Below are 22,782 nucleotides of genomic sequence, written 5' to 3' on the forward strand. Positions count from 1 at the left end.
GACTCTCAGTAGCTCCATCAAACGCGCCGCAGCACCCAAACCTTTGAGCCTGCATGCGCACACCAAACCACTACCATCAGTACCTTCTTTACCGTTAGTCGCTTCAGTCACGGAAGAGCAGCAATCAAAACCGCTGCCAGCACCGCCAAAGGACTCCACATTACGATTGACCTTGCTTTGGGTAGCAGCCTTCTGTGTATGGTTTCTCCTAATCGTAGTATTACTACCCGTAATCACAGAGAAAGACGCAATGCCCGGTTTCAACAAATGGCTTCGTACGTTACTATGACTGAAGCTGCCTCTATATCCCCCACAAGAAAGGCCTACAACTTCGACTCCGCCTTCGTAGCATCCACCAAACTCTTCCTCCCACCAAACCCAAACAAATACGCAGCAACCTTGCGCATCTGAATCTCCTCGCTCCCCTCAGTAATCCTATACCGGCGATGGTGTCTCCAGATATGCTCAAACGGATAATGCCTCGAATACCCATTCCCGCCATGAACCTGGATGGCGCGGTCCGCCGCCTGCGTACACAGCCTATTCGCGTAGTAATTACACATGGACACCTTATCGCCAATCTTCTTCTCAATCTCACCATGCGGCATGGAGTCCATCTCCAGCGCCGTCTTCCGGATCAGTTGTCGCAGCATCTCGCATTGCGTGGCGAGTTCGACGAGCGGGAACTGGATGCCTTGGTTGTGCGAGAGCGGGGTTCCGAAGGGTGCGCGTTGGTTGGCGTATTCGACAGATTGCTGGACGCAGTAGACGGCGGCGCCGAGCGAGGATGCGGCTTGGCGGATGCGGTTCTCGTGGACGAAGGCTTGGGCGACGCCGAGGCCGTTGTGGATGGGGCCCAGCAAGGCGGTCTCGGGGACCCAGACGTCTTTGATTGAGACGGTGGCGTGGTCGGTGGGCATGTTCAGTGTCCTGGGCGTTGTTAGCATGTAAGATCCAGCGCTGTGGAGCAGACGACGTACCACTCATACGACTCTGCTTTGAGACCTGGCGTCTCTACCGGTACGACGAAGCACGAGATGCCCTTGATCTCCCCGTCCTTTCCAGACGTCCTCGCAAAGACCGAGCAGTGTGTAGCGTGGTGCATACCAGTCTGCCACCGCTTGTATCCATTCAACACCCATCCCTTCACACCGTCCCTCGTCTCTGGACGCCCCTTTGTCGCCATGTGTGTCGCATCCGAACCATGACCGGGCTCCGTCAAGCCGAACGTCATCCTGAACTTGCCCTGCAGCCGCAGCGGTATGAAGTCCTTCTTCTGCTGCTCGTTGCCAAAGTTCATGAGCATGATGACGTCGGGGAAGTTGCCGACCATCGAATGCTCTGTCTGCAAGTCGTTGAATAGGCCCAGTCCCTTTGCAGCGAGATGCTCTCGGATGACGGCCATCCAGAGGTTGCTCCCTCGTCCATCGGCACTGTTCTGGCCGCCGTATTGCTTTGGCAGCGATAGTCTGTAGAAGCCGGCTTCATCGGCCAGTCGCCTTGACTCTGCCAATAGCTCCTCCCATTCCTTGCGCGGCAGGCCGCCGTTGTCCCAATCCGTTCGAGCGTGCTCGCGGCGGTGGTCGAAGAAGCGGTTGTTGTCGTCTTTGTGTTGGAGCGGGGTGATCTTCTCGTCGATGAATTTGTCTAGATCGGCGAGGTATTGCTTCAGATCGTCGGGGATCGAGAAGTTCATCGTGTGCGACAGCGACATCGTGGAGGTCTCTTGATTGGTGCGGTGCGTGGAAGACAATGAGACTGGTGTCAGCGATCTGGATATTTCTCAATTGAAAACGTCAAGCTAGGAGCTTGCGGTATAAGGGCAAGCATCGGGACGCGCATCTTGATGACTCGCTTGTTCTCAGTCGTGGAGTTGCTGTGCCTGGGAGCTGCTTTGCGGGGAAAGAAGCACAGGCCAAGCGGAGTTGACCTCGGCCTCAGCGGGCGTGCCTCAACCCATCACCCAGAACGCGAGTAACGCACGCACGACATCCCCAATCACGAACGCCATGTCTAGTCGCTAGGGTCGCCTCCGAGAACAGACTTCTGTCCCGCTCTTACGGCTGCCGATAGATCACCTCCCAAGACGCAGCGATGACCTTGCAATCCATGAGGGCCCTGAGAAGAGAAGTGCGCGGATTGCGTCCGATCAGACACCGCAAACTTTACAACAAGCCATAGTATTCGTGTAATATATACCAGTGTTAGCAACCCGAGAACTGGAAATTTGAAAAGCCGGGTCGTCGACATCTCGCATCGTCTGACACGCCACAGCTAAGTCTCTTGCGGCGAAAACATTGGTTCATCTTGAACTGCATCCAGTAGTCATTCTACGCCCATACGCATACAATGTCTATTGTTTTGTATATATCGCAAACGAAACTGCATCAAATAATTTTTCGGTACAGTGTCCTGCTACACATTCATCCATGGTTCAGCTGGGTATTCTCCACTTATCGCACTTTCGCTACCAACGTATGGGCTTCGGCAATAACCCGTACGCATATAAATCGGCTCGTACTAGATTTACTTCTTCTTTTATCAACTGCACTGAGATCTAGCCTGCCATGAATTCTCGCCTTCCCGCTATGTCCGAACCACTGGATCCAGTTGTGACCCCCCAGTCACCAGTCGAGTCATCTATTGGAAATGCCGGCCTGGAACATGACGCCAAAGACACTGACACTGCGCAAAAATCTACCTCTCTTCGAGACCATCAAGGCACTATCGAGCTCAGGGCAAGCAGCATTGTGCGAGAGTGCGAGCTCTATATGAACGGCTTCCCGGGTAGAGACAGTATATCTGGCAATCACACATTTCATCCGGCTATCAGGGGATTTATCAGTGGAACGGTTGAGCCAACAGAAGAGAACCTTGACGCAATTCACGATATGATCAGCTATCGCAACAACTTAGCAAGGCTAGCAATGCATCTACTGGACGCCACCAACATTCCTCAGCCCAAAGGCTTGGACATATTCGACTTCGATAAAGACAACTTCGAGAAGCGCATGTCAGCGACGGCTCAGGTTAGGTGCATCGCTGCCTGGCAGTCTCTCCATACTGGATTGCTACCCCGCCCTGTTGAAGATGAGCAGCAACCACAAGGCCTCCCGTGGCACAAGCCAAACTGGTATATTGCTGCGGCCATTACGCTTGATAAGTCTATCAAGACTAACGCTGATATTGAAGATGCTGTGGAACGTATGAGGGTTTGTAAGTACCTATCGTTATGCTCCTCTAGAGGTTTCACTAACTTCGATACGCAGACTACAAAGACCATTGTCAGGAATTCAGGACACTGCTCCACTACGATGGTGAGCTGACACACAAGGAAGAACCTTAGGAATGAGGTCTCTGCATAGTAATAGCATCATGTCATCCAATGCCAGCGCAAAGGATTGGGGAGGCGGAGTAGCAGCGGCGAATGCCCAACAGTGGATAAACGACACTGACTGGAGATAACCGGCAAATACAGTCTATCTACACCTCGGCAACAGGAAGCTTGCTCTAGATGTACTGACGGGATATCACACCAGCAAGATAACAAGACACAATACAACGTATGACTCCAGGCTCATATTTGAACTCAAATAACGTCAACTTCACTCATCTCGTAGACCCCTACTACCCCGTGCGTCAACACTCAGACTTTACGGAAGCCCTTGTACCACCGCCTTTTCACGCCATTCTGCTCCGACGCAAGCTCATCTTCCGCCCGAATCTGTTCGTAGTCATCCGAAGAAACCGTCGCAAAAGACTCTGCCGATGAGTTCTCCTGCGACGTTCCCACGCCCGCGCCACCCTTACCGGTACCTTCATCCGTCGCATTGAGTACCTTCAAAAGCTCCGCTTCTGCCTCAACTTGCGTCCGTCCACCTAGTTCCTCCGGCTTTGTCTTAGATCCAGCCCCATCACCCAACCCCCCTTTCCCCTTCCCGAGCTTTGCTACGTCCAACCCCACTGGCACAGCGCTCTGCCGCTCGAACGCTTTCTTCTTCGGCGACGACGACGGAGGCGGTAGATCCTGAAATGGTTTCAACCCCGCTATCGCTTTCGTCAACTTCTCGATCTCGTCTTCTTGAGCATTATCCTCACTACCATACACACTACTACCCGCACCATCCTCCACCTCCTCCTTCTTCATCTGCACAGCCGGATCATCCATCACACAACCCCCCTCCCGCTCATCCACTCCCGGCACCTGCATACCCGGAACAAACTCGGACGCATGCCGCTTCTCCTCTCGCGACGTGACTCTAGGAATACACCGGCTTTCCGAGTCACTTATCCTCTTGACCAACTCGCGCGGGATATGTCGCTCGCCGTCATCAGTAGGCTTGTCCTCTTGGATGTCGCCTTCAAGTTTCGCAAGCGTTTTCGCTTGTTCTTCTGCGCGGAGAGCGAGGACGCGGTCGAGCGTGGGTGTGCGATCGACACTTCGTCGCTTGTTTGCTTTGCTCAGCGGAGACGGAGCTTCGTTGATCGCGGAAAGAGGGGTGGTGTATTGGGTTGAAGTTTCCGCACTCTTCCTCACCGAAGCTGTCCTAGACTTTGCCAGCTTCCCCGATATTATTGTTGGGTTCTCGAAAGCGAATCTAGGTAGAATAGGGGGAAGAGGCGCGCTCTTCCTCTTTACTACTGTTGTCTTTGGCTCATGTTCAGGTAGCGGTGGTAATGGCTGTTCTGCCTTGCTCTTTCCTCGCTTCTCTGTTGCTAGTTTGATAGCATCGGTGGTGTCCTGGCGCAGCTTTTGATTCACGTCTTTCGTCCCGAGGAAGTTGTATTTATCTGGGCTTTTCAGGTCGGTGTGGTTCCGCGGGTCTGCGGCATCGAAGTAGGGTGTGAAATCCCTTCTATTGCTCTTGTTGTCTTTGATAGCGGTCCTAGATGTATTTTTCGGTGGGCTAGATGTTGGATGGGTTACTGGATTTTGTGCATACGGTCCACCGCCCACAATCTCAGCATACGGATTATGCCATTGGTGTTGACCGTACGTTTGGAGACCCGTTACCTGATCCTGCTGTTGCTGTTGCTCGCCATGCGTAGTTCCAGTCTGACCAGCAAAGTTCTTCTTCGCGTATGCTCGATCTAGATTTAGAGGCGTTGCATTGGAGATATCGTGGATTGCGCCGCTTGCATCGTCCCAGTACGGCATTGTCTGCGTATCATATTGGAATGGATCGCTATTCCGCTGCGCATTCCGAATCGACTCAGTATGCTGACTTTGAGGTTGCAGGATCTGTGGGGCGGGGTTTGGATCACTTGATGCTTGAACGTGGCCGCGTCGGTGTGGGTAGCGGCTTCTGGGTCCGCGAGGCGGGTTCCAGTTTGGGTCTGGCTGTGTCATTTTGGGGGGTTGGAAGGATATCTAGGGTGTGCGGGTTGAGGGGAGTCAAGTGCAGTAGTGTCACAGTGTAAGGGTAATGGGTCTTTTGACTTGCTTGCAGGAGGTGGTTAATTTTGTAGAGTGTGGAGTGCGAAAGAGGAATGAGGTTCTGCGGCGAGGTAGACGGATGTGCACGCCGTATGTGAGTATTGTGTGAGTGAATGAATGGGGGTTGTTGTGCGCTGTGCTAGCCGCCTGTTGCTCTAGTCATTTAATCACTGATGAAAGATGGTGTTCGAGAATGTGCGCAGGTCTTGAAGCTAAGAGATTTCACGTCATAAGATTGGAAGTCAGCGCTACAGAAGGTCATGAGTAGTAGCACCTAGCTGTTCTTCTAGTGATCACTTCAGCAATCATCCTGTCATACCGGTCAATCGCATTTACAACAAGGTCTTCCCATCAACTCGTAATTACTCAGAACAGCTTCTCTTCATGCTGCTAGTGTCAACGTGGCACCTTGCCATTGAAGGCCGTCGGAATGTCTCGGTCGACCTCTTCAAAGTCTTCAGTCAATTCGTCCTCATACTGTACCATCTCAAAGCTCTCACCTAAACCTCGTTCTTCATCATGCCCTGTCTTCGGCCTTGTGTGTGACGCGTACGGCAATTTCGACTCGTCTGTGGTCCCGTTCTGCGTCTCGTTGGCGTTCATAGCTTGTTCATCACATTGTGAGTAAGTAAACACCTGGCCAAATTTATCGATACCTTGAAGGGGCGTATGTGGCCTACGGGCCTGGCCAACGCCGTTGCTCCTTGACGTCAGCGCATTACTGAGGCCGGGAGTGATGTCTTCCATGTCCCCGATCTTAGGTTGGCGTCTTCCTGATGCATCACGGATGGGTGTGTCGTGTGTACCGAACCGAACTCCAGACTTCCTTGATCGGCGTGCTATATATTCAGCAGTGGGCTGAGGATCTACTGGCACATTTGGCCGCAACTCTTGTGTGCCGTAGTATATCCTTGAGCGCAGGCTATGCCGATCTATTGGTGCTTGCGCTACACCGGGCGCTACAGCGCTTGGGTGAGGTACGAACGTTTCTGATTCGGAAATAGATGGGAACACGGCGAGGCGAACGAGCTGCCTGTGGCGGGCGCGAGCCGTAGCAGAAAGCGAGTCGTGCCCACTGGGAGGTGACTGATCTTGCGACATGTTGAGAAGTGAGTAAAGCTACGGTGTTGCTGAGCAGGATGGGACGCGCGAAGTTTTCGACTGAAGATGTAAGCTCTCAAATATATGATGCGCGGTGTTGCTGGCAGTCCTGCTCCAGCGATGTTTTGGCAAAGCTACGACACAGCCAACTCAGACAACGCGCTTGCGTAGCCATTCCATCGACTTCGTCGTGCGTGACAATCGCCATCGATAGCGTGGCCCTTCCGGTGAATCTGGATTGATGCAACTCCCACCGGCGTTGAATCTTTGCCATGATATCGCCACGCGCTGCTGTGATGTCGCGGTTTGTGAATGTTTCCTCCAACGTAGCGCGCCTGGGACAATTGTGTGCCACTCTGCGCAATGGCGACCGAATTACGCAGTATACCTCGGTGATTTTCGAGCAAAGGTAAGGGGCGAATATGATTACTATACAGGAAGAGAGCTCATCCATCGGTCATCTCAAATGCGTGGAGAGGTGGAGACGTGTAAATTGCAGGAGGGGATGTTGTGGCGCGCGCCACACCCAGGCAAACTGAGCGGGTCAACTTCGTCCGCGCCAGCGTAGTACTTGTTTGCTACGCTGTGCGACCCTTGGTGAGCTAATCTGGACATAATCGCAAAGCTTACTTTACACATCGCGCTCATGCGTGTTTACCGGTTGCATGGTAATGAACAGCCCTGGAGCTGGCCCGCGAAAATCACGTGGTGCGCTAGGTAGCTATGCGAGACCACCTAGCCCTATCTGATGTTTCATCCTTCCACATCTCCGCTGTTTCCACCAACGACTCATCGTTCGCGACCCAACGCATCCTTGCGCCATACCACAACGTCCTGCGAACGCTTGATCTGGCACTCAGAAGCGCGCTGATGGAAACAAACCCCGGCTTGGCGCACGCGTGGCAAGACGATTGAAACAAAGCCGCTGCCAGACGGGCACTAGCATCGTGACGCCCTTGACATTGGTTCATGCCATCACGCATTTGGCAACATGGCCGTTACGGGAAGGATCGTAACTATTATAGATACGAAGCAGGTGTATGCGGTTACAGAGCGGTAGGTATATTAGGATTTGGACTGCTGCATAATGTGAACTGCTGTCATCCGCTACACTCATTCTCTCGATTACCTTTCGGATATCCTCTCATTTTCTCTCGTTGAATACCTTGAGCAGAATCTTCGGCTGGTCTGAGTGACGTTCTTTACCTTTTCGCCCATACTACATTTGCCTCTTTCAACCCCCTTTAACAAGATTACAACATGCGTTTCGAGATAATCGCACTCCTGGCAGCAGCTGCCACCTCGTCCGCTCAATCGGTCGTCGGTACAGCTTATGGCTACGGTGCTGGCGCGACTGGTGGAGGAAAGGCTGCTGCTGTCACCCCGACGTCAAACGAGGAGCTAGAGAAGTACCTGTCCGACGACACCGAGCGCGTCATCCTGCTGAACCAGCAGTTCGACTTTACTGGCAAGACTACCTCTGGTGCTGGTTGCGACAAGACCACTTGCTCAGCTAAGAGCGGCGGCGGACAGTACTACTTGGGCGACCTCTCCTGCGGTGGCTCGGATATGACGCCCGTCAGCTCCATCACCTACGACGCAGGCGGCTCATCCGCCTTGAAGGTTGGATCGAACAAGTCCATTCTTGGTGTTGGCGGAAAGGGTGTGATCAAGGGCAAAGGCCTCTCCATCGCCAAAGACGCCAGCAACGTCATCATCCAGGGCGTTGAATTCACCACCATCAACCCCGGCGTTGTATGGGGCGGCGATGCTCTCGACATGCAGGGAGGAAACACCAAGATCTGGGTAGACCACTGCAAGTTCTCCCTCGTCGGCCGCATGTTCGTCGTCAGCCACTACGACGGCTCCGAGGCTACCCTTTCGAACAACGAATTCGATGGTGTCACCACCACCTCTGCTACCTGCAACGACAACCACTACTGGACAATGATGATGATTGGAAAGACTGAGAAGTTTACTCTCGACAAGAACTACTTCCACGACGTTTCCGGTCGCGCTCCCAAGCTTGGTCAGGATGGTGTCAACAGCTACTTTCACGCCGTCAACAACTACTTCGAGAACATGAAGGGCCATGCATTTGATGCTTATGACGGCGTCAGTGCGCTTGTTGAGGGTAACGCTTTTGTCGCTGTTGACCAGCCCAACACCGAGCACGCTGCCGTTGTTACCACGTTTGTTAGCAAGGGTGGCGATGCCTGCTCATCCGTCTTCGGCCGCGCGTGTCTCGAGAACAGCGTCGACTCTTCCAGCGGCGAGCTCTCCCCAGGCTCATCCTCTGGCTTCATTGCGAAGCTCGGAAAGATCGACGTTCCCGAGCCCATGGAAGCCAGCAAGGTCGCCGCCTACGTCAAGGCCAATGCTGGTCCCGCAAACCTCGGTGCTTCGTCTTCATCTGCCCCCGCCGCGGAAAAGGTCGTGGATGCTGATGCCCCAGCCAAGGTCGCCGAGCCTACCGTTGCCACTAGCAGCGCTATCAAGCCCAAGCCCGCGGCTACCACCACCGCGGCTGCTGCGCCAGCACCTGCTGCTCCTACTGGTTCTGGATCCTCTGCCGGTGCTGCCAAACTCTACGCTCAGTGCGGTGGTCAGGGCTTCACTGGCCCTACTGAGTGCGAGGCTCCTGCTACTTGTGTGAAGAGCAATGACTGGTACTCTCAGTGCATCAACAGCTCTTCCAAGTTCCGTCGCGCGCTTGGACGCTACTTTTAAGCGTTGAACGCATCGATAATATGGAAGACGAATGGGCAATAATACTGCGGATGGGAGACGATGTCAAGGTCTGAAAGAGACGATTCTTGTGTAAATACTTCTATTACAATTCATTTGGCGTATACGCCGTATATTCTTTAATTTGACAAAGTGCCATAAATGCTGTATATTCTCGTCGCTGTGTCCTTCCAAGCTTCGCGCAGTTCGTTGGCGATGATCATCAAATGCGACACACCACAAGTCATCTCCGCCTTTCAAACGCCACGCTATGCAAGGTGTACAAAGGAAAACCCACTCGCTAACAGACCAATACGCCTCCAATCATGCTCCGCTACTCAATACGTAAGCTAATAACCTTGTCACTCTTGGCTTCGGCATCGTAGAAGCTCAGCGGTTCCTAACACCGCATCGCCGTGCATGTGACTGCTATCGTCCTGCGACAGCCCTTCTGTCTGCCATTAGGGCTTCTTGACATTTTTATCCGGCTCGGCGCTGCTTTGCGCGTCGCTAGTCGCTGCTTTTGTATCTTCCGCCACGATTCGCAAGACTGCGAATTTGCGTACCATGCTTTCTGGACTAGTCGGTAGCTGTGGCTCCACGGCCGGTTCTGCTATTGGCTGGTGTTCCTGGAGGCGCCGTGCAGCTGGCTTAAAGGACTTCTTCTTCAACTGTTTTCCGCATCCCTCCCGGCTATGGTCGTTCTTGTCGCCCAGCCGTTTCATCCAGTTCGTGTTAAAGACTGGGCGGTGTTGTTCATTCACCTCCGGATCGCGTACCCGCGCTTCAAGATTCGGATACTCCTTCAGCATAGCCAGCATATCTTCATCAATCCCTGGTACCTCCCGACCTTCGCTATCGGCCTCAAACTCGCGGAGCCGTTGACCCACCGCCTTGATCGCTGCGTAGGTGTACCGGCTATTCTTGCCGAGGCAATTCCAGAGCGTCTCCAACTCAACAGCAAAGATTGGTCGAGCGAGATGGCACTCGGCGATATAATGATCTACCCTTAATGCATCTTTGTGGAGATCGAAGAGCTCCATCGTGCGAGCCAACGAGCACGCGACAAACGTGTTCTTGGGGACGCGGATCTGCTTCATCGAGCTCATCGTCTGGTAGTTGCAAGCTCGCAGCATCCAAGCTATGAGGGCTTTCATAGCGGCCTTGCTAGCTACTCCCCGGGGTAAATCCATCTCTTGACATACTGGTGCGCCCTTCCAATTCACGTCGTCCTCGCGGTGTGTTGTGCGGATGAACTTGTTGACCACCTTACGACCCAGGAACAGCACAAGCATCTTCTTTGGCACCTGATAGGCCAGCGTGACTCCTGTATCCTGTTCTACGATGTCCAATACCGGTCCGTTGAGCGCGTTCATCTTCCGCTCAGGCTGGAGATAAGGCAGCAGACTTTGCAGGGTGTGTAGGTGGCGTATGTCTTCAGGATTCGGATACGGACGCTCCATACCTGAATACGCCGCCCAGCCTACCCACCCAAGTGTACTGAACGCCTCGACTGGAGAGGTATCATACCCTGACAGTTCATCTCCATCGCCAGGCCGGTAGCTTTGGTTGGCCATTTGGCCATCTATACTGCCGTTGAAAGGTTTTACTAGCGGGTAAAGAGTAGGACTGCAACTCTGCTGTGCTTCTGAGGTGCCATGTGCGGGGTAGCCTTTGTCACGACGTGCAAGATAGGCTCCAACGACGTCTCCGTTCTGCTCATACGCTTCCGCATCTAGGTGACCAGGCGTAAAGATCGCAGCCTTGGGATGCAGCTTGGATGCAGTGACGGTACCGTCAGAGTCATAATGATAGTACGTCGTCATTTTGAGTGATGTTGCTCCCTTCTGGTTTCGCGATGTGGGTGATGGCTGACTATCGAAACAGAGGGTAGGGGTGACGGAGTCGAAAGAACTTCTGCGGCTTGAAGCAAATTCAAATATTGAGTTTGCCACCGAACCAGTCGAACTGTCTTGACTGTGAGTGTGCTGGATGCGAGAGGTGGGTTGTGCGCCCGCTATGTAGTCTATAGCGAGAGAACACATAGCAGCGTGAAGCGACAGGGCTACTGTGAATTATTAATGATTATTGACAATGCGACGGCGCTGTTGCGAGACAATGTTGTTGATGGAGGGAGGTGGAGTGAAAGGGTGAAGGATAGTCGCTGTTGAAGGTCGCTTGCGCCAAGCCCGCGCCTATACCTGATTCGGCTACACTTACCGGATCTTAGGTGAAACACCGCGCCAAGACACTATCACGTGTGGTATTCAGAGCTTACCTTGACAGGCCGACGGACACACATTTAACGCTCAAGCATACTATAGCGCATATGCGACTCATGAACCGTGAGAAACATGACGTCATTGCAACGAAAAAATGTCTCATTTAGTCGACATGTATCTAACATCGAATGATGACCCTTCGAACGCCTGTGGCTACAACACGGGTCTGACAGAACCTCACAGCAGCGCTTTACGAGACTCTACAGGTACTCTTGCGGGAGATGCATATCCGGGAAATAGTTCCATTCATCACTAGACCCTACCATCATGAGAAGCACGACACACGCCTCCATGCGTCACGTTTCCGATTTCCTTTCTCCGGCGATGTATCATCCCTAATGAATGTCACATATTTGCCGGCCAAGTAACCTTCGCCACAATCCCCAAGCCCATATTGCTGGCCTGTCGATGAAAACAACCCGCTCTTCTGCCAGTCCGCCCGTCCGCGACGCCACGCAGCGAGCAAAGATCGGCGAGCTGGTCCTCCGAGCCACTGACCAGATGATTCGCGAGAGAAGGCCTCACCAGGTTCCCTGTTACCTCCAGCTAGAGCCGAGAGTGCGGCGGATTGATGTTCATCGGTGTCCAGTGTGACAGAATTATGCTCATCTAAGCGCAGCGCTAGTGGGGTGTTGGGAAGTGACCTCGCTCGTGGCCTAGGTGTGACAGGTGTAGAACGAACACGGTTAGCTTCTGGGCTGCGCATATTTCCTTGTAAAATGCATTCGTCCGGCCCAGTGTCGCGATCTAATTCTCTTATTGTCCATCCGGGATCAGACGACGCTAATGGTGTCTTCGATGTGGGCACGATGCGCGTATGTCGCGGTGGAACGTCGTTAGCACTAACCACACGGAGGCGCCGATGAGAAGGCGTCGCATGTCGAGCGATGGGTTCTTCATTATCTTTGTCTTCCGATCGACATTCATCGATGTGATCTTTTGCCTTAGCAGCATCATGCTCGGCGAGAACCTGCTGCATATACGTCCTAGGCTCGTTCAGGGTGTTGTCACGCAAGTTGGGCTGTTCCGGTCTTGCGTGAGCTGCGATTCGCCGACGGCGCTCTTCAGCTTCTTCCCATGTCTCAAAGCGGTACGCAGCGGTACGACTGCTCGATTCATCTTGGCTGGAACTCCGTTCGTTGTCTGAGGGCAGAGTGGTGATGTGTTTTGGAAGTGACACAGTTGATGATTCTTCGCAGGTTTTCGCACTTTCCCGGCGAGTACACTGAATGTTGGTTTTCAGATCCGACTCGTTGAGGGTCCGCACGCCCACCGGATTAGCGTCCGACTTGTGCTCATCGTCACTATACACAGACGACGAATCTGAACCGACGGAAAAGACCGCGCTCTGCCTAGATGGATTCATCGCTGTCAATGCGAGAGATCGCGATCTCGAACAACAAGCCAGTTGCAGATGAAGCAGCGCCAAGTGGCCGCTGGCGTAGTATTGCTTCCGTTTGCTTTGAGGTGGATCGGAAACGTGTCAGCAAACGATGTTGATTGTCGCACCGTTGTTTGTCGAGTTCTGAAAAGGATAATGAGACGTTCAAGCGTGGCGAATGTGTATCGCGTGGTCTGAGAGTATCACCCAGGCTACCTCCGTGCGCTGATCTTTGTCAATGAAACAAGAGTATTTCTACTCCGACTTACGCGGCATCGCAGTGAATATTCGCCCAATCTTTGTCCAGCCCACGATATACCTAAGCAAGTGCAGGCCACCTAGCAAACCTTCACCTCGACGCGCATGACTGAAGCAACCAACAACTCCGCATGATACATCTTGGTTACTTGCTCTGCCCGTCTTCGCATCCGGCATACACGATCCGAATCGCTACCATTTCGGGCAACTCCGGCAGCCGGTGAGCATGTCGTCGAAGCACCCGAATACCAATCCAGCCACTTCATCAACAGCTCAGAGAGGGCAGAAGGCCAACGATACCAGCGTCAGGGATCTGAGCGAGCGGCTTACAGACGTCAAGATCGGCATCAGCAAGAATGCTGCCATGGAGGATCTGACAAAGGATCTAGCTTCCAAATGGGAACCGTACGGTGCTCATTCTTCGCAGCCGAAAGATGATGGTCGTGCACAAGGCACTCCGTGACCAGGAGATGCGGCGGCGAAGTCTAATTACCTAGCAAAGAGGATGGAAACAGCTGCCGCGTTTTGATGGAGTGTCGTGTCGACTTTGACTGAATACGGTCTTGCATGCTTGTATGGATGACGCGACGCATGACCTGGTACAAGTGGTCGAACGCGTACGAAAGCGCGTTCTGGGGCGTGGAGACGATGCCGTCGCGAAAGCCAGGGAGGTCCGAATGGTGCACTGAAAACATATGTAGTAGACTCAACGACGCAATACTCGATAATGTGACAACGGTTTTGATGCTGGCACCGAAGTCGTACTATGGTAGGTGGTCATGTCGCAGCTGGCAGAAAAGAGGGAGCGACGCTAGCAGCGCGCTAAGTCTTATGATTACGTCACGCGTGCCTCAACTCGCCGGCTTGAGATACGCGACCCAGAGCCTTCACTCTACCTCCACTACTAAGATTCTCTATCAAATTTTCATGCCATGCATCACGTCCAGAGCTATCGAGGACTTACTTACGCGTCATGACGGCAAGCAAGGCACACAACGCGAGCCTGTCCAGACCGCGTTAGAAACGCCGGTCAGTATCTAGCATAGCGCATTTTGCTGTCTCAGTCGCGTTATGCCGATGGACATGCAAGCTCGAAGAAGAAGGATGCTATTCAAGAGTCCGTCACGCTCTGGTTTAAGACAACGGCGCGCTCCGAAAGTGCATTACCCAGCTTTACTAATGTGTGTGCAACAAAGCCCACAGTTGCATACGAAGGACGATGAAATTTGACGGCATTCCTGCTGGATGATTCATTGCGCGAGACTCCCCATACGATCTTCTCAAAATCTCTCTCCGTCAAGGGCCCGACTATGTTACATGGATACAACTCACTCCACCCCACTTCGGGGCAAGGCGCTCATCGTCTCCGGGTGCTTACTTGCCAAACCAGCCCTGCAATAGTCCCTTCGATCTACTGACGTCGCCTCCGACCTTTTCCTTCTCTTCTGGTTCCGGTGTCGAATGGCGAGATACACGTTCCCAGTCATTTTCGTCGTCAGGATGTCGTGGGAAGTGGACGAAGCCGGTAGAACTCACCTCGACGGGCGCCATCCCATCGATAATGTGGTAAAATCCTTCACTTTTCTCGTGTAACAAGTTTCCGGATGATGGAGCGTTTCGATGAGACCTCCGCGATTTTGGATTCTGGCTATGGGGAGGCTTGTTCGAAGTTTTAGCTGGCCGTCGGGCCTGTTCATCAAGCATATCCCGTTGCAACTTTATCTCGAAGTCGTGCACCCGTTTCTCGATACGTTCGCGCGCGATCTCCCTGGCCAGCTCGGAGTCTGGGGGCAGGAAAGCTTCTTTGGCAAGCTAGAGCTCGTTAGCAACGAGGCTTCTTCACCTTTGGTATGAAGCCTACAATGTCTCGCCGAAAAGCCGCCACTCTAGATTTGAATTCTGCAGATTTGCAAACGTCGCTTAACGCCTTGTTCTCCTTCGCAAGAGCTTTGGTAGCATGTCTGGACATAGCTGCGTCAACCATCTGGACGGCATCTGCAACCATACGCTCGGCTTGTCCAATGTCTTCTTTGGTTATCGATGGCCGAGACGGATCCCTGGGCTGACGGCTCGTATGTCTACGTTCTTCGTTCATCTTGGATGTCGACGCGATCGCTATACTGGAAGCGGTGGGCGAGTTGAAGTAAAAGTAGGTTTCCTGGTTGATGTAGACAATCACGGTCTTGCTGGTGTGCTGGTGTAGATCTTTATATTCAATACCTCACATGGAAGCTCACAGTGAAGAAGAGACGAGGCCATTCGCGACTCGGAAGCAGACACACAACCATTGAGTTCACGAAGTCTGCATCACCCTCCGGGCCGGCAACGCAAGCATTCGCATTCACTTTATTATCCGCAACACGGTTCACTCCAAGAAGGAACAACAGGGAACTAGATTACGAGGGAAGCGAACTGTCCTGAATCTACTCTCTACTGCACACGACAAGGTTCTACTAGATCACCTCGGCCTACTTGCGACCGAATGCATGTCGGAGCCAACGGCGAACCTTTCCCCACTTCTTGGTCTTTCCATCATGTTTGCTCACTTCTCGGGCCCAAATCGGCTTTACGTTGGTGTTGTTGACGACATTCTCTTCTCTCGGGCTTGGCATGGACTCCGCTCGAGTTATCGTGCGCCGGGTGTTCATGTGCTGCGAGGGTGCTGGTAGATGAAGTCGAGCAGTTTGAGAAGTCGTGTTACTCACTTGCAATGGCGATGGGCTGTACAGCATCAGAGGTTGGGGAGTTGGCGGTCGTGAAGCCGCTGCTTTGGAGACAAGCTGAACGTTGGTGGCCTCTTTGGCGTCGCGATTTACTGTCATCGAGACCGCCTGCGGTACGACTTGGGCATTCTCTGCGTCAGCACGTTCGATGTTTTCCCATACCGGTACAGACTCCAGGTTGTCGCTGAACCTCCACCAGTCATTCTTGCGGCGCGGTGTTGTCGAATCGTCACTGAAACGCCAGCCAAGGGCTTGCGGAACGCCGCTGCTTCGATGCCGCAGCGTTCGAGGCCGGCCAGGTCTATCGCGTGACTGTTCGCCATCTATAACGACGATTCTATCTTCAATTCGCTTCGCATCGTCGCCAGATTCCGAATCTTCATCGCCAGACGAATCTCCAAGAAGGGTGTACAATTGTCTGTCATCAAGTGCTGGGAGGCTCGATCGCATCATCGTCAGCCATTCAATCCGCAGTTCGTCATACGCACAGCACAGTCTTCGAAGCTTCGTGCTGGAGTCACCAAACGAATAGCGCTGATGCTCGCGGCCGAACACAATACCCTCATTCCGGAGAACTCTCTTGAGAGTACGTAGGTCAGACCATAATTGTCTGTCTGCACCTCCGTGGTCGGGAGGCTCATAGTTGTCGACAAAGAAACTGTTCCATTGCTCTTCGTACATGGGACCGAGACGTAGCATGGTCTGGAACTCCGTGGACGCATATGGGTTGCCGTAAGTGAGAAGCTCTCCATTGTCGGAGAAAGTAGCACCCATCTGTTGTAACCGACCACGCAGATGTAGAATCTCCGCGAGTTCATCCAGTATCGTTTTACGCTGGGTTGTAGGGCACGTCTCGTTTGCTAGCTCGCAGATCTCTTGGGCGCCGTATACACTCAAAAGATGCCCCATTCCCGTCTCGGTGGTCTTTGCTGGACTACCCGTGAGCAGAGCCAAGGCATCTTCGTGGGCTTGCATTTTGGGTTGTAAGGTTGCAAATTGTGGTCGTTGGCTCCTGAAGGGTTGCATTGGAAAGATTGCTACAGTTGCGGTGCGAGGTGGTTTGGTGTGCAAGAATCGTTTGCAACAAAGGAGATTTGATTGGGGCCAAATGAGAGCCTAATCGCGCAACCCTTCAGCATGAGGTTGATTCACCAGACGACACCGCCGCGGAATGACCGCCGAGATGGTGTGCTTGCGGATTGATTTCACTCCCCACTTGTATATACACCTGCGCAAGGCGCACAGACATCTGAGCACGTGTGGCTCCCACGCTTATACGATATAACAGCAGCTACTCGTCCTTTTGGTGCGGCTCACCCCTTCGCTGGCGGCGCCTATCTACCAGGACTACAGCGCCTTACGCATCTCAACAGATCTATTCCACCGACCTCGACTTCGCATATCGTGGGCCGGGTCTTGCTATTTAACATTATCGCGATTTAGAAATTGTCGGTCCATCTGACGACACCGCGTCACCGCCGAGAATGAAGGATGAGCCGGCTACCAGCTCACCTCCAAGCACTCCCACCAACACTAAGCTTATGACTATGTCTCCGCCCGACACACCGTTTGCCAGCACCAAGAACCAAATGCGTGGGAAAGCTGGCCCCGTATCACACTCACCGATTCTGCGACATCGTGCCCGATCACTATCGAGCGGTCTTCCCCCACGTGGTCTCGTCGCATCACGGGTCAATACCATCAACATGGTTAGCCCACTGACTGATGTAGTCGTTCCCGCACACAGTGACCGCGACACACTGCCATCTCAGGCAAAGCCCTCTTCACCGACGTCAACGCCTCAAAATCGCCCCGGTGCACGCTCGGCTCATAGCTCCCCGCTGAAGCGCAAATGCAAGATCGACGACTTCGCTCTTCCGCCGCCCCCGCCGACCGTGTCCGCAAACGAAGCTGCTCAGGACGACATTCTAGCTGCATCGAACCTCGTCACATCTAGTGACAAAGGCATTGTCCAGAGCGAGATCTCGAACAACGAACCCTTCAAAACCTCGGATGACTCCACAGCGGGTACTACACCATTTCACCGTGGCCATCGACGAAACAAGACAAGCTTATCACAGGTGGTCCCACGCAGTGACCCACTAAAGGGTACTGCATACGGTACGGAATCGTTTCGTGCGACAGCAGGACAGTATAGCCATTGGCCAGCAGATCCACACTATACTCCCTCTCCAGACGACTACTCAGGTATGGACGTCTTCAGCTGCGACACGTCTCCTGACGTGCGTGCTACCAAGCGAAAGTCACTACCAGGCTATAGCAGTACGACCTCCACCATGGAGTCAGGCAGGTCGGAAGAGTTCCACGGTTTCACGCTATCACCGAGGACGACAGTGGACGAAACCAAAGAAGATGAGCGCTCACCGTCCGTTCAATCCTACACCCCTAGCTACGCCGAATCTTCTCCGAGAGCTGGAGCGACATCCCCAGCGGCTGCGCTATATTTGCCGCTTCGTAGGGCCGAGAAGTTCAATGACACCGAGAGCTTCAACACCCACACAAGCCCCTTCTCACAATATGAGTATGCGCTCTTGCTCTCGAACATGGATACCGACGATGTTCGCGAACTGTACCCATTGGAAACTTTTGTTCAAGCAATCGCTCAAGATGGCTGCGCCATCCATGACTGGGCGTCCCCATGGCCATCGGAGCAGCCTGTGAAGAAACTCCTTCGCTTTGCTTCCCGGCCAGACTTTGCACCCTCCATGCACTATGAGTCAGAATCGGATGACTATCCTTCTCTGCAGAATCTCCTCGATCTGGACGAGCATGGTCCTGAGCCCCGAAGGAGTCCGCTTAGTGCTGTGAAAGTCCCCGATCAGGCACAAGATGGTGAGCTTGCGACCCTCGCACCAGTTTCCTACTACCCGGACGTTGGATCTGAGATGACTATCCTTCTTCCGCGGACGTACAATGCGACTTCCGACGACGATGAAGAGACTCTTCCTTCACGCACATACAATGCGAATGCTAATCATGAGCTTACGTGCCTCCTCCCGTTGACGTACAATCCGAATTCTATGAGCGCACTGGAGAACGCGTCGCCGATCAAGCGGAAGCCGATACTGCGAAAGGCCAAAGACAAGTCGCTTCGATCTTCTGTACCGTCTCCCAGCTCTTCAAACTGGGTGGTGCATGATGGATACGACAGCGAGGAGGATCTCTGGACGAAACCCAGCAGCGGCGCTCCGCTGAATGTGGAAGCCTCGGACCTTCACCAATGCGATGATTTGGATGACCGCGACGCTGACGTGGAGCCAATCCACATTGAGAAGAGGCATTATCGCAATGGCTTGAAGACCACACATGAGCAAACCGCGAACTCTGTCGGTAAGTTCATTGAGCCGCGCTCAGATGCAGATGTTATCAAGGAACCCGTACCTATCGGCTCGATCAATCGTCGCCCACTCCCAACTATCAGTCATGTTCTGAACCCTCCACTCCCAGCCAACACCGGTGTTCTGAACCTCGACTTCCAGTTTCCATCCCGAAATCCGCAGCAGCAGCGCGGTGTCAGCATGCCGCTCTTTCCCCCGCCTTCTGCTGTGCGTGCTCAAGAAAAGAAGAATGCGCGGCGCAAATCGTTCCGTCAATTGCTAGGTGCTACTGGCAACAAGGAAGGTGGTACCGAGACGACAACGAGCGGAGATAAGCCGAAGAAGTCGCTGGGTCGACGCATCAGTCAGATGGGCAGGAGACTTTCGTCGATATGGTCCAAGTAGGAGGAGCTGTTCGTCTAGTACAGCAGAGGATTGCGCTGTCAATAAGCACGCCACGACGCGCTGGTAGTGAAATCGCTGCGGATGTTCTTCGGATGGATAAGATGCGAACGATCATTAGAAGCACACGTAGCAAAATTTGTTCTCTATGGGAAGTAGTCAAATGGGGCAGAGATGGATAAAAGCAGAGATTAATCATGATGTAGCATCTAAAACAGATTTAAGGAAAGACTGCGAAGGAACAAAAAGGTATCATGACAAAAACACGTCAGTAGAAATCCAAAGCTCGTAACTCAGGTCCATTACACCAGTTCTCCGTCTCGATAAGCCAGAGTGTCCTCATACCCTACTGACAAACAATAACCCCATTATCAAGGTTCGTGTTCCCAAACTCCGCATCAGCACCACCAGGCCTATTGTCACGTTAGCATTCTTGCCAATACTCCGAACCCCAACCCACTCTAACAACGAAGAGAGAATGAGGGCGTGAGTGTGTATGTACGCGAAAAATAGAAAAACACTTACACAATAGTAGCAACCTTCCTCGTACCCTGCGCATCACTAAAGATCCCACAGCTCCCACTCCCACTCCCCACAATCAGTGCGCGGTTCGCGCGAATGGGTGACCCCAGATTACCGAAATTGGCGCGGATGGAGATGCGCATGCCGTTTGCGGGGATATTGGCCTGGACGGCGGTGTCGGTGGCGTCGTTGGAGAGTTGGACGCGCAGGGTGCGGGTTTGGCGGGGGGAGAGGGTGGTGGATGTGGGGGCGGCGAGGGCGGAGACCGCGAGGAGAGGGGTGAGGAGGAGTGTGAGTTGCATTTTGGGGTGATGTTGGGTTGGTTGGAGGGGTTGGTGGGTGTGGTGCGAGGGGTTTAGAAAGGTGTGATGTGAAAGGTGTGATGTGGAAGGTGTAGAAGAGCGTGTTGAGGATACTGTAGGTGGGACGATGAGATAACAAGTTATCATGTCGACTTTATATCTTCTTTACATAGCGCTACCGTACATGCGTACACGGTGAGCTGTGGTTCCGTTCTTTTCTTAGACTACTCTGTCCGGCTGTCTCTGCTCAGCCTACTTGGGTGCTGTCACTTCCGCTGCCATTCTTACTCATCGTTCCAAGCTGTCCAAGAACCAACGACATCACCCCCATTAATTCGCGCAACGCGCAACCCTACGTTTTCGCAAGAAACATCTGCTGTTGAGACTTGGTTAATAACTCAGTACTACCGAGCTGACAATAGTTGTGATGACAAGCATGTCACCTTGGGCGATTCTGGAATTCGGATATTAATTTAGTCACTTGTCTGCACTATTCCGGGACGGAACGCGTTAGCTGTTGTGCTGATGTCAGACCGCAAGTGGCAGATGTGGGGTACATGAGTTGGGACATGTGACACTTCGAAACGCACGAAGCTGACCTTCGGAATGCGAAGATTTCCCGTCGTGGTGCTGAGTCGATATATCTCTTGAGCGAGTAGTACATGGACAGCCTTGGCATGTGGCGCCATTGTGTAAGGGCGCGTTGCCAGGGCCTGCATAGCGATGCAGCGGCGGGGTATATGCAGCCGTTGTGCGTGGCATGACCAAAATCGACCGACAAAGGATGGGTACAACGTTTGCAGCGTTAGGCCGCGTAACAGGCTCAGTGGCTGTATTTCAGGAACAGGTGCGAAATAGACTACTTCCTTTGTCAGCGTTAGCGAAGAACGTCTATTATTGCACTGGTATATTGCTCTCGACAGCCAGCCTTGAAACAGCTCTTGTTCCTCCATACACGAAGACAAGATCGAACGGGATGAAGCATGATGTGAAATTATTGTTTCGTATTGATACATCGTAGGCAGATACTGGTTTGTCCACGTATACGGCCGTCGCAGTCTTAGCCAAGGTTGTCGCTATAGTCATGCTCGCGTCATGATGTTATCCATCTACCTCCTTGGGAGAACATCCTTCGCGCCATCCTTCACCCGTTGTGCGGCGTCGGCGACGGCGTCCCTGGTGAGGTGAAAGTGCTGACCGAGGCGGTCCTACTATGAGTTAGCATCGTGTCCAAGGCAGCGGATATAGCGAGTAGCTTACCTGCTCAGCTCCCATGCCGCTACCGGCCATCAGCTTCGCCCTCTGCTGACCATCGTATCCAAGGCCAAAGTACTTGGCGTTCTTCTCTCCGTTGGCAGCCACGCTTCCCGCAGCCTGTATCGCCTTGGCAGCATCGATGCTGTGCAGCGCAGGGCTGAAGTGTGCGTTGTATCGGTCTTGCTCGGCGCCATCGCCCTTGTACTTGGCCGCTGACTTCATGGCGTTGTAGCCACGGTCACCGATGCTCATGTGGTCGCCGTAGCGGTCCTGCTCGGCACCGTCGCCCTTGGCCAAGGCAGCTTGTTGCAGCTTGTTGAGGCCCTTGTCGACGCCGCGGCGGATGGCATCTGTGGAAGCGCCGAAGTGTTCGCCAAAGCGATCTTGCTCAGCGGCGGAGCCGTGCTTTGTGGTGACATCGACGTTGACGGGGTGAGTCGCGAGGGACGACTTCTCATCGGAGCTGAACCAACCCATTGTGATTGATTTGATGTTGTTTGTGGTGCGTGAAGAGGGGGTATAGTCGAGTTGAGAGCGTGGGGAATTGAGTTTGCAATGGCTGTGTGATGGTGTCAAGGGGACGAAAAGATGTCGTGTTATGTTGCTGGGTTGCGGAGAATGATGACGTAGGGGCTAGCGAGTGCGCTAGAATCCTTGTCTTGTGCCTGATCGTCATGTGAAGACGTCGCCTCGGCCCACTAATCATCATTGCAATGTCAAGTTTGCCGTTCCTTCATGCTCTTGTTTTGCTTTTGCCATGTCCGGCTCTCCGCGTTGTGCATTTCATCCTAGAGGTCATTGTGCTATGCGGCTTCCAGTGCACCGACTTTGACGCATTGCACAGGAACAACAATTCAGCCAGTCCTTCAACCTTTGACGAGTATATACCTATGCGAAGCGGTTCAGGCTGCATGAAAGCAACGCTTCTGCAGATGTTCAACTCGCGGACGAGAAAGACGCGGGCTTCGAGGGGTGGCTGCCCCACTCGGAGCTATGCAAAGTCTGATTGGCCAGTGTGTAGCGCGCACCACAGACGTTCTGCCGTCATCCTT

The 22,782-nt window shown here is 53.2% G+C and overlaps 9 protein-coding genes across 9 annotated transcripts; 3 read left to right on the forward strand and 6 right to left on the reverse strand.

Moving 5' to 3' along the window:
* Window positions 1–323: 323 nt before the first annotated feature.
* On the reverse strand, window positions 324–1,714 carry J4E84_002214 (uncharacterized protein; the record flags this gene model as incomplete). Its single annotated transcript, XM_049384841.1, has 2 exons — window positions 324–930; window positions 981–1,714. The coding sequence occupies 2 exons, from the start codon at window positions 1,712–1,714 to the stop codon at window positions 324–326; spliced, it is 1,341 nt and encodes a 446-aa protein (XP_049246864.1).
* Window positions 1,715–2,891: 1,177 nt separating this feature from the next.
* J4E84_002215 (uncharacterized protein) lies at window positions 2,892–3,346 on the forward strand (the record flags this gene model as incomplete). The annotated part of the gene is made up of 2 exons (XM_049384842.1): window positions 2,892–3,216; window positions 3,270–3,346. The coding sequence occupies 2 exons, from the start codon at window positions 2,892–2,894 to the stop codon at window positions 3,344–3,346; spliced, it is 402 nt and encodes a 133-aa protein (XP_049246865.1).
* Window positions 3,347–3,646: 300 nt separating this feature from the next.
* On the reverse strand, window positions 3,647–5,350 carry J4E84_002216 (uncharacterized protein; the record flags this gene model as incomplete). Its single annotated transcript, XM_049384843.1, has 1 exon — window positions 3,647–5,350. One exon carries the CDS (start codon window positions 5,348–5,350, stop codon window positions 3,647–3,649), a length of 1,704 nt encoding a protein of 567 aa, XP_049246866.1.
* A 2,448-nt stretch (window positions 5,351–7,798) lies between these two features.
* Window positions 7,799–9,268, forward strand: J4E84_002217 (uncharacterized protein; the record flags this gene model as incomplete). The annotated part of the gene is made up of 1 exon (XM_049384844.1): window positions 7,799–9,268. The coding sequence occupies one exon, from the start codon at window positions 7,799–7,801 to the stop codon at window positions 9,266–9,268; it is 1,470 nt and encodes a 489-aa protein (XP_049246867.1).
* A 458-nt stretch (window positions 9,269–9,726) lies between these two features.
* On the reverse strand, window positions 9,727–11,091 carry J4E84_002218 (uncharacterized protein; the record flags this gene model as incomplete). Its single annotated transcript, XM_049384845.1, has 1 exon — window positions 9,727–11,091. One exon carries the CDS (start codon window positions 11,089–11,091, stop codon window positions 9,727–9,729), a length of 1,365 nt encoding a protein of 454 aa, XP_049246868.1.
* A 3,469-nt stretch (window positions 11,092–14,560) lies between these two features.
* J4E84_002219 (uncharacterized protein) lies at window positions 14,561–15,281 on the reverse strand (the record flags this gene model as incomplete). The annotated part of the gene is made up of 2 exons (XM_049384846.1): window positions 14,561–14,998; window positions 15,102–15,281. The coding sequence occupies 2 exons, from the start codon at window positions 15,279–15,281 to the stop codon at window positions 14,561–14,563; spliced, it is 618 nt and encodes a 205-aa protein (XP_049246869.1).
* Window positions 15,282–15,654: 373 nt separating this feature from the next.
* J4E84_002220 (uncharacterized protein) lies at window positions 15,655–16,884 on the reverse strand (the record flags this gene model as incomplete). The annotated part of the gene is made up of 1 exon (XM_049384847.1): window positions 15,655–16,884. The coding sequence occupies one exon, from the start codon at window positions 16,882–16,884 to the stop codon at window positions 15,655–15,657; it is 1,230 nt and encodes a 409-aa protein (XP_049246870.1).
* Window positions 16,885–17,393: 509 nt separating this feature from the next.
* On the forward strand, window positions 17,394–19,652 carry J4E84_002221 (uncharacterized protein; the record flags this gene model as incomplete). The annotated part of the gene is made up of 1 exon (XM_049384848.1): window positions 17,394–19,652. One exon carries the CDS (start codon window positions 17,394–17,396, stop codon window positions 19,650–19,652), a length of 2,259 nt encoding a protein of 752 aa, XP_049246871.1.
* A 1,930-nt stretch (window positions 19,653–21,582) lies between these two features.
* Window positions 21,583–22,207, reverse strand: J4E84_002222 (uncharacterized protein; the record flags this gene model as incomplete). Its single annotated transcript, XM_049384849.1, has 2 exons — window positions 21,583–21,681; window positions 21,734–22,207. 2 exons carry the CDS (start codon window positions 22,205–22,207, stop codon window positions 21,583–21,585), a joined length of 573 nt encoding a protein of 190 aa, XP_049246872.1.
* Between the last annotated feature and the right edge of the window lie 575 nt (window positions 22,208–22,782).

This window comes from Alternaria hordeiaustralica, assembly GCF_023758085.1.
Source record: "Alternaria hordeiaustralica strain BMP 2776 chromosome Unknown scaffold_3, whole genome shotgun sequence".
In the NCBI taxonomy this organism is placed as follows: domain Eukaryota; kingdom Fungi; phylum Ascomycota; class Dothideomycetes; order Pleosporales; family Pleosporaceae; genus Alternaria; species Alternaria hordeiaustralica.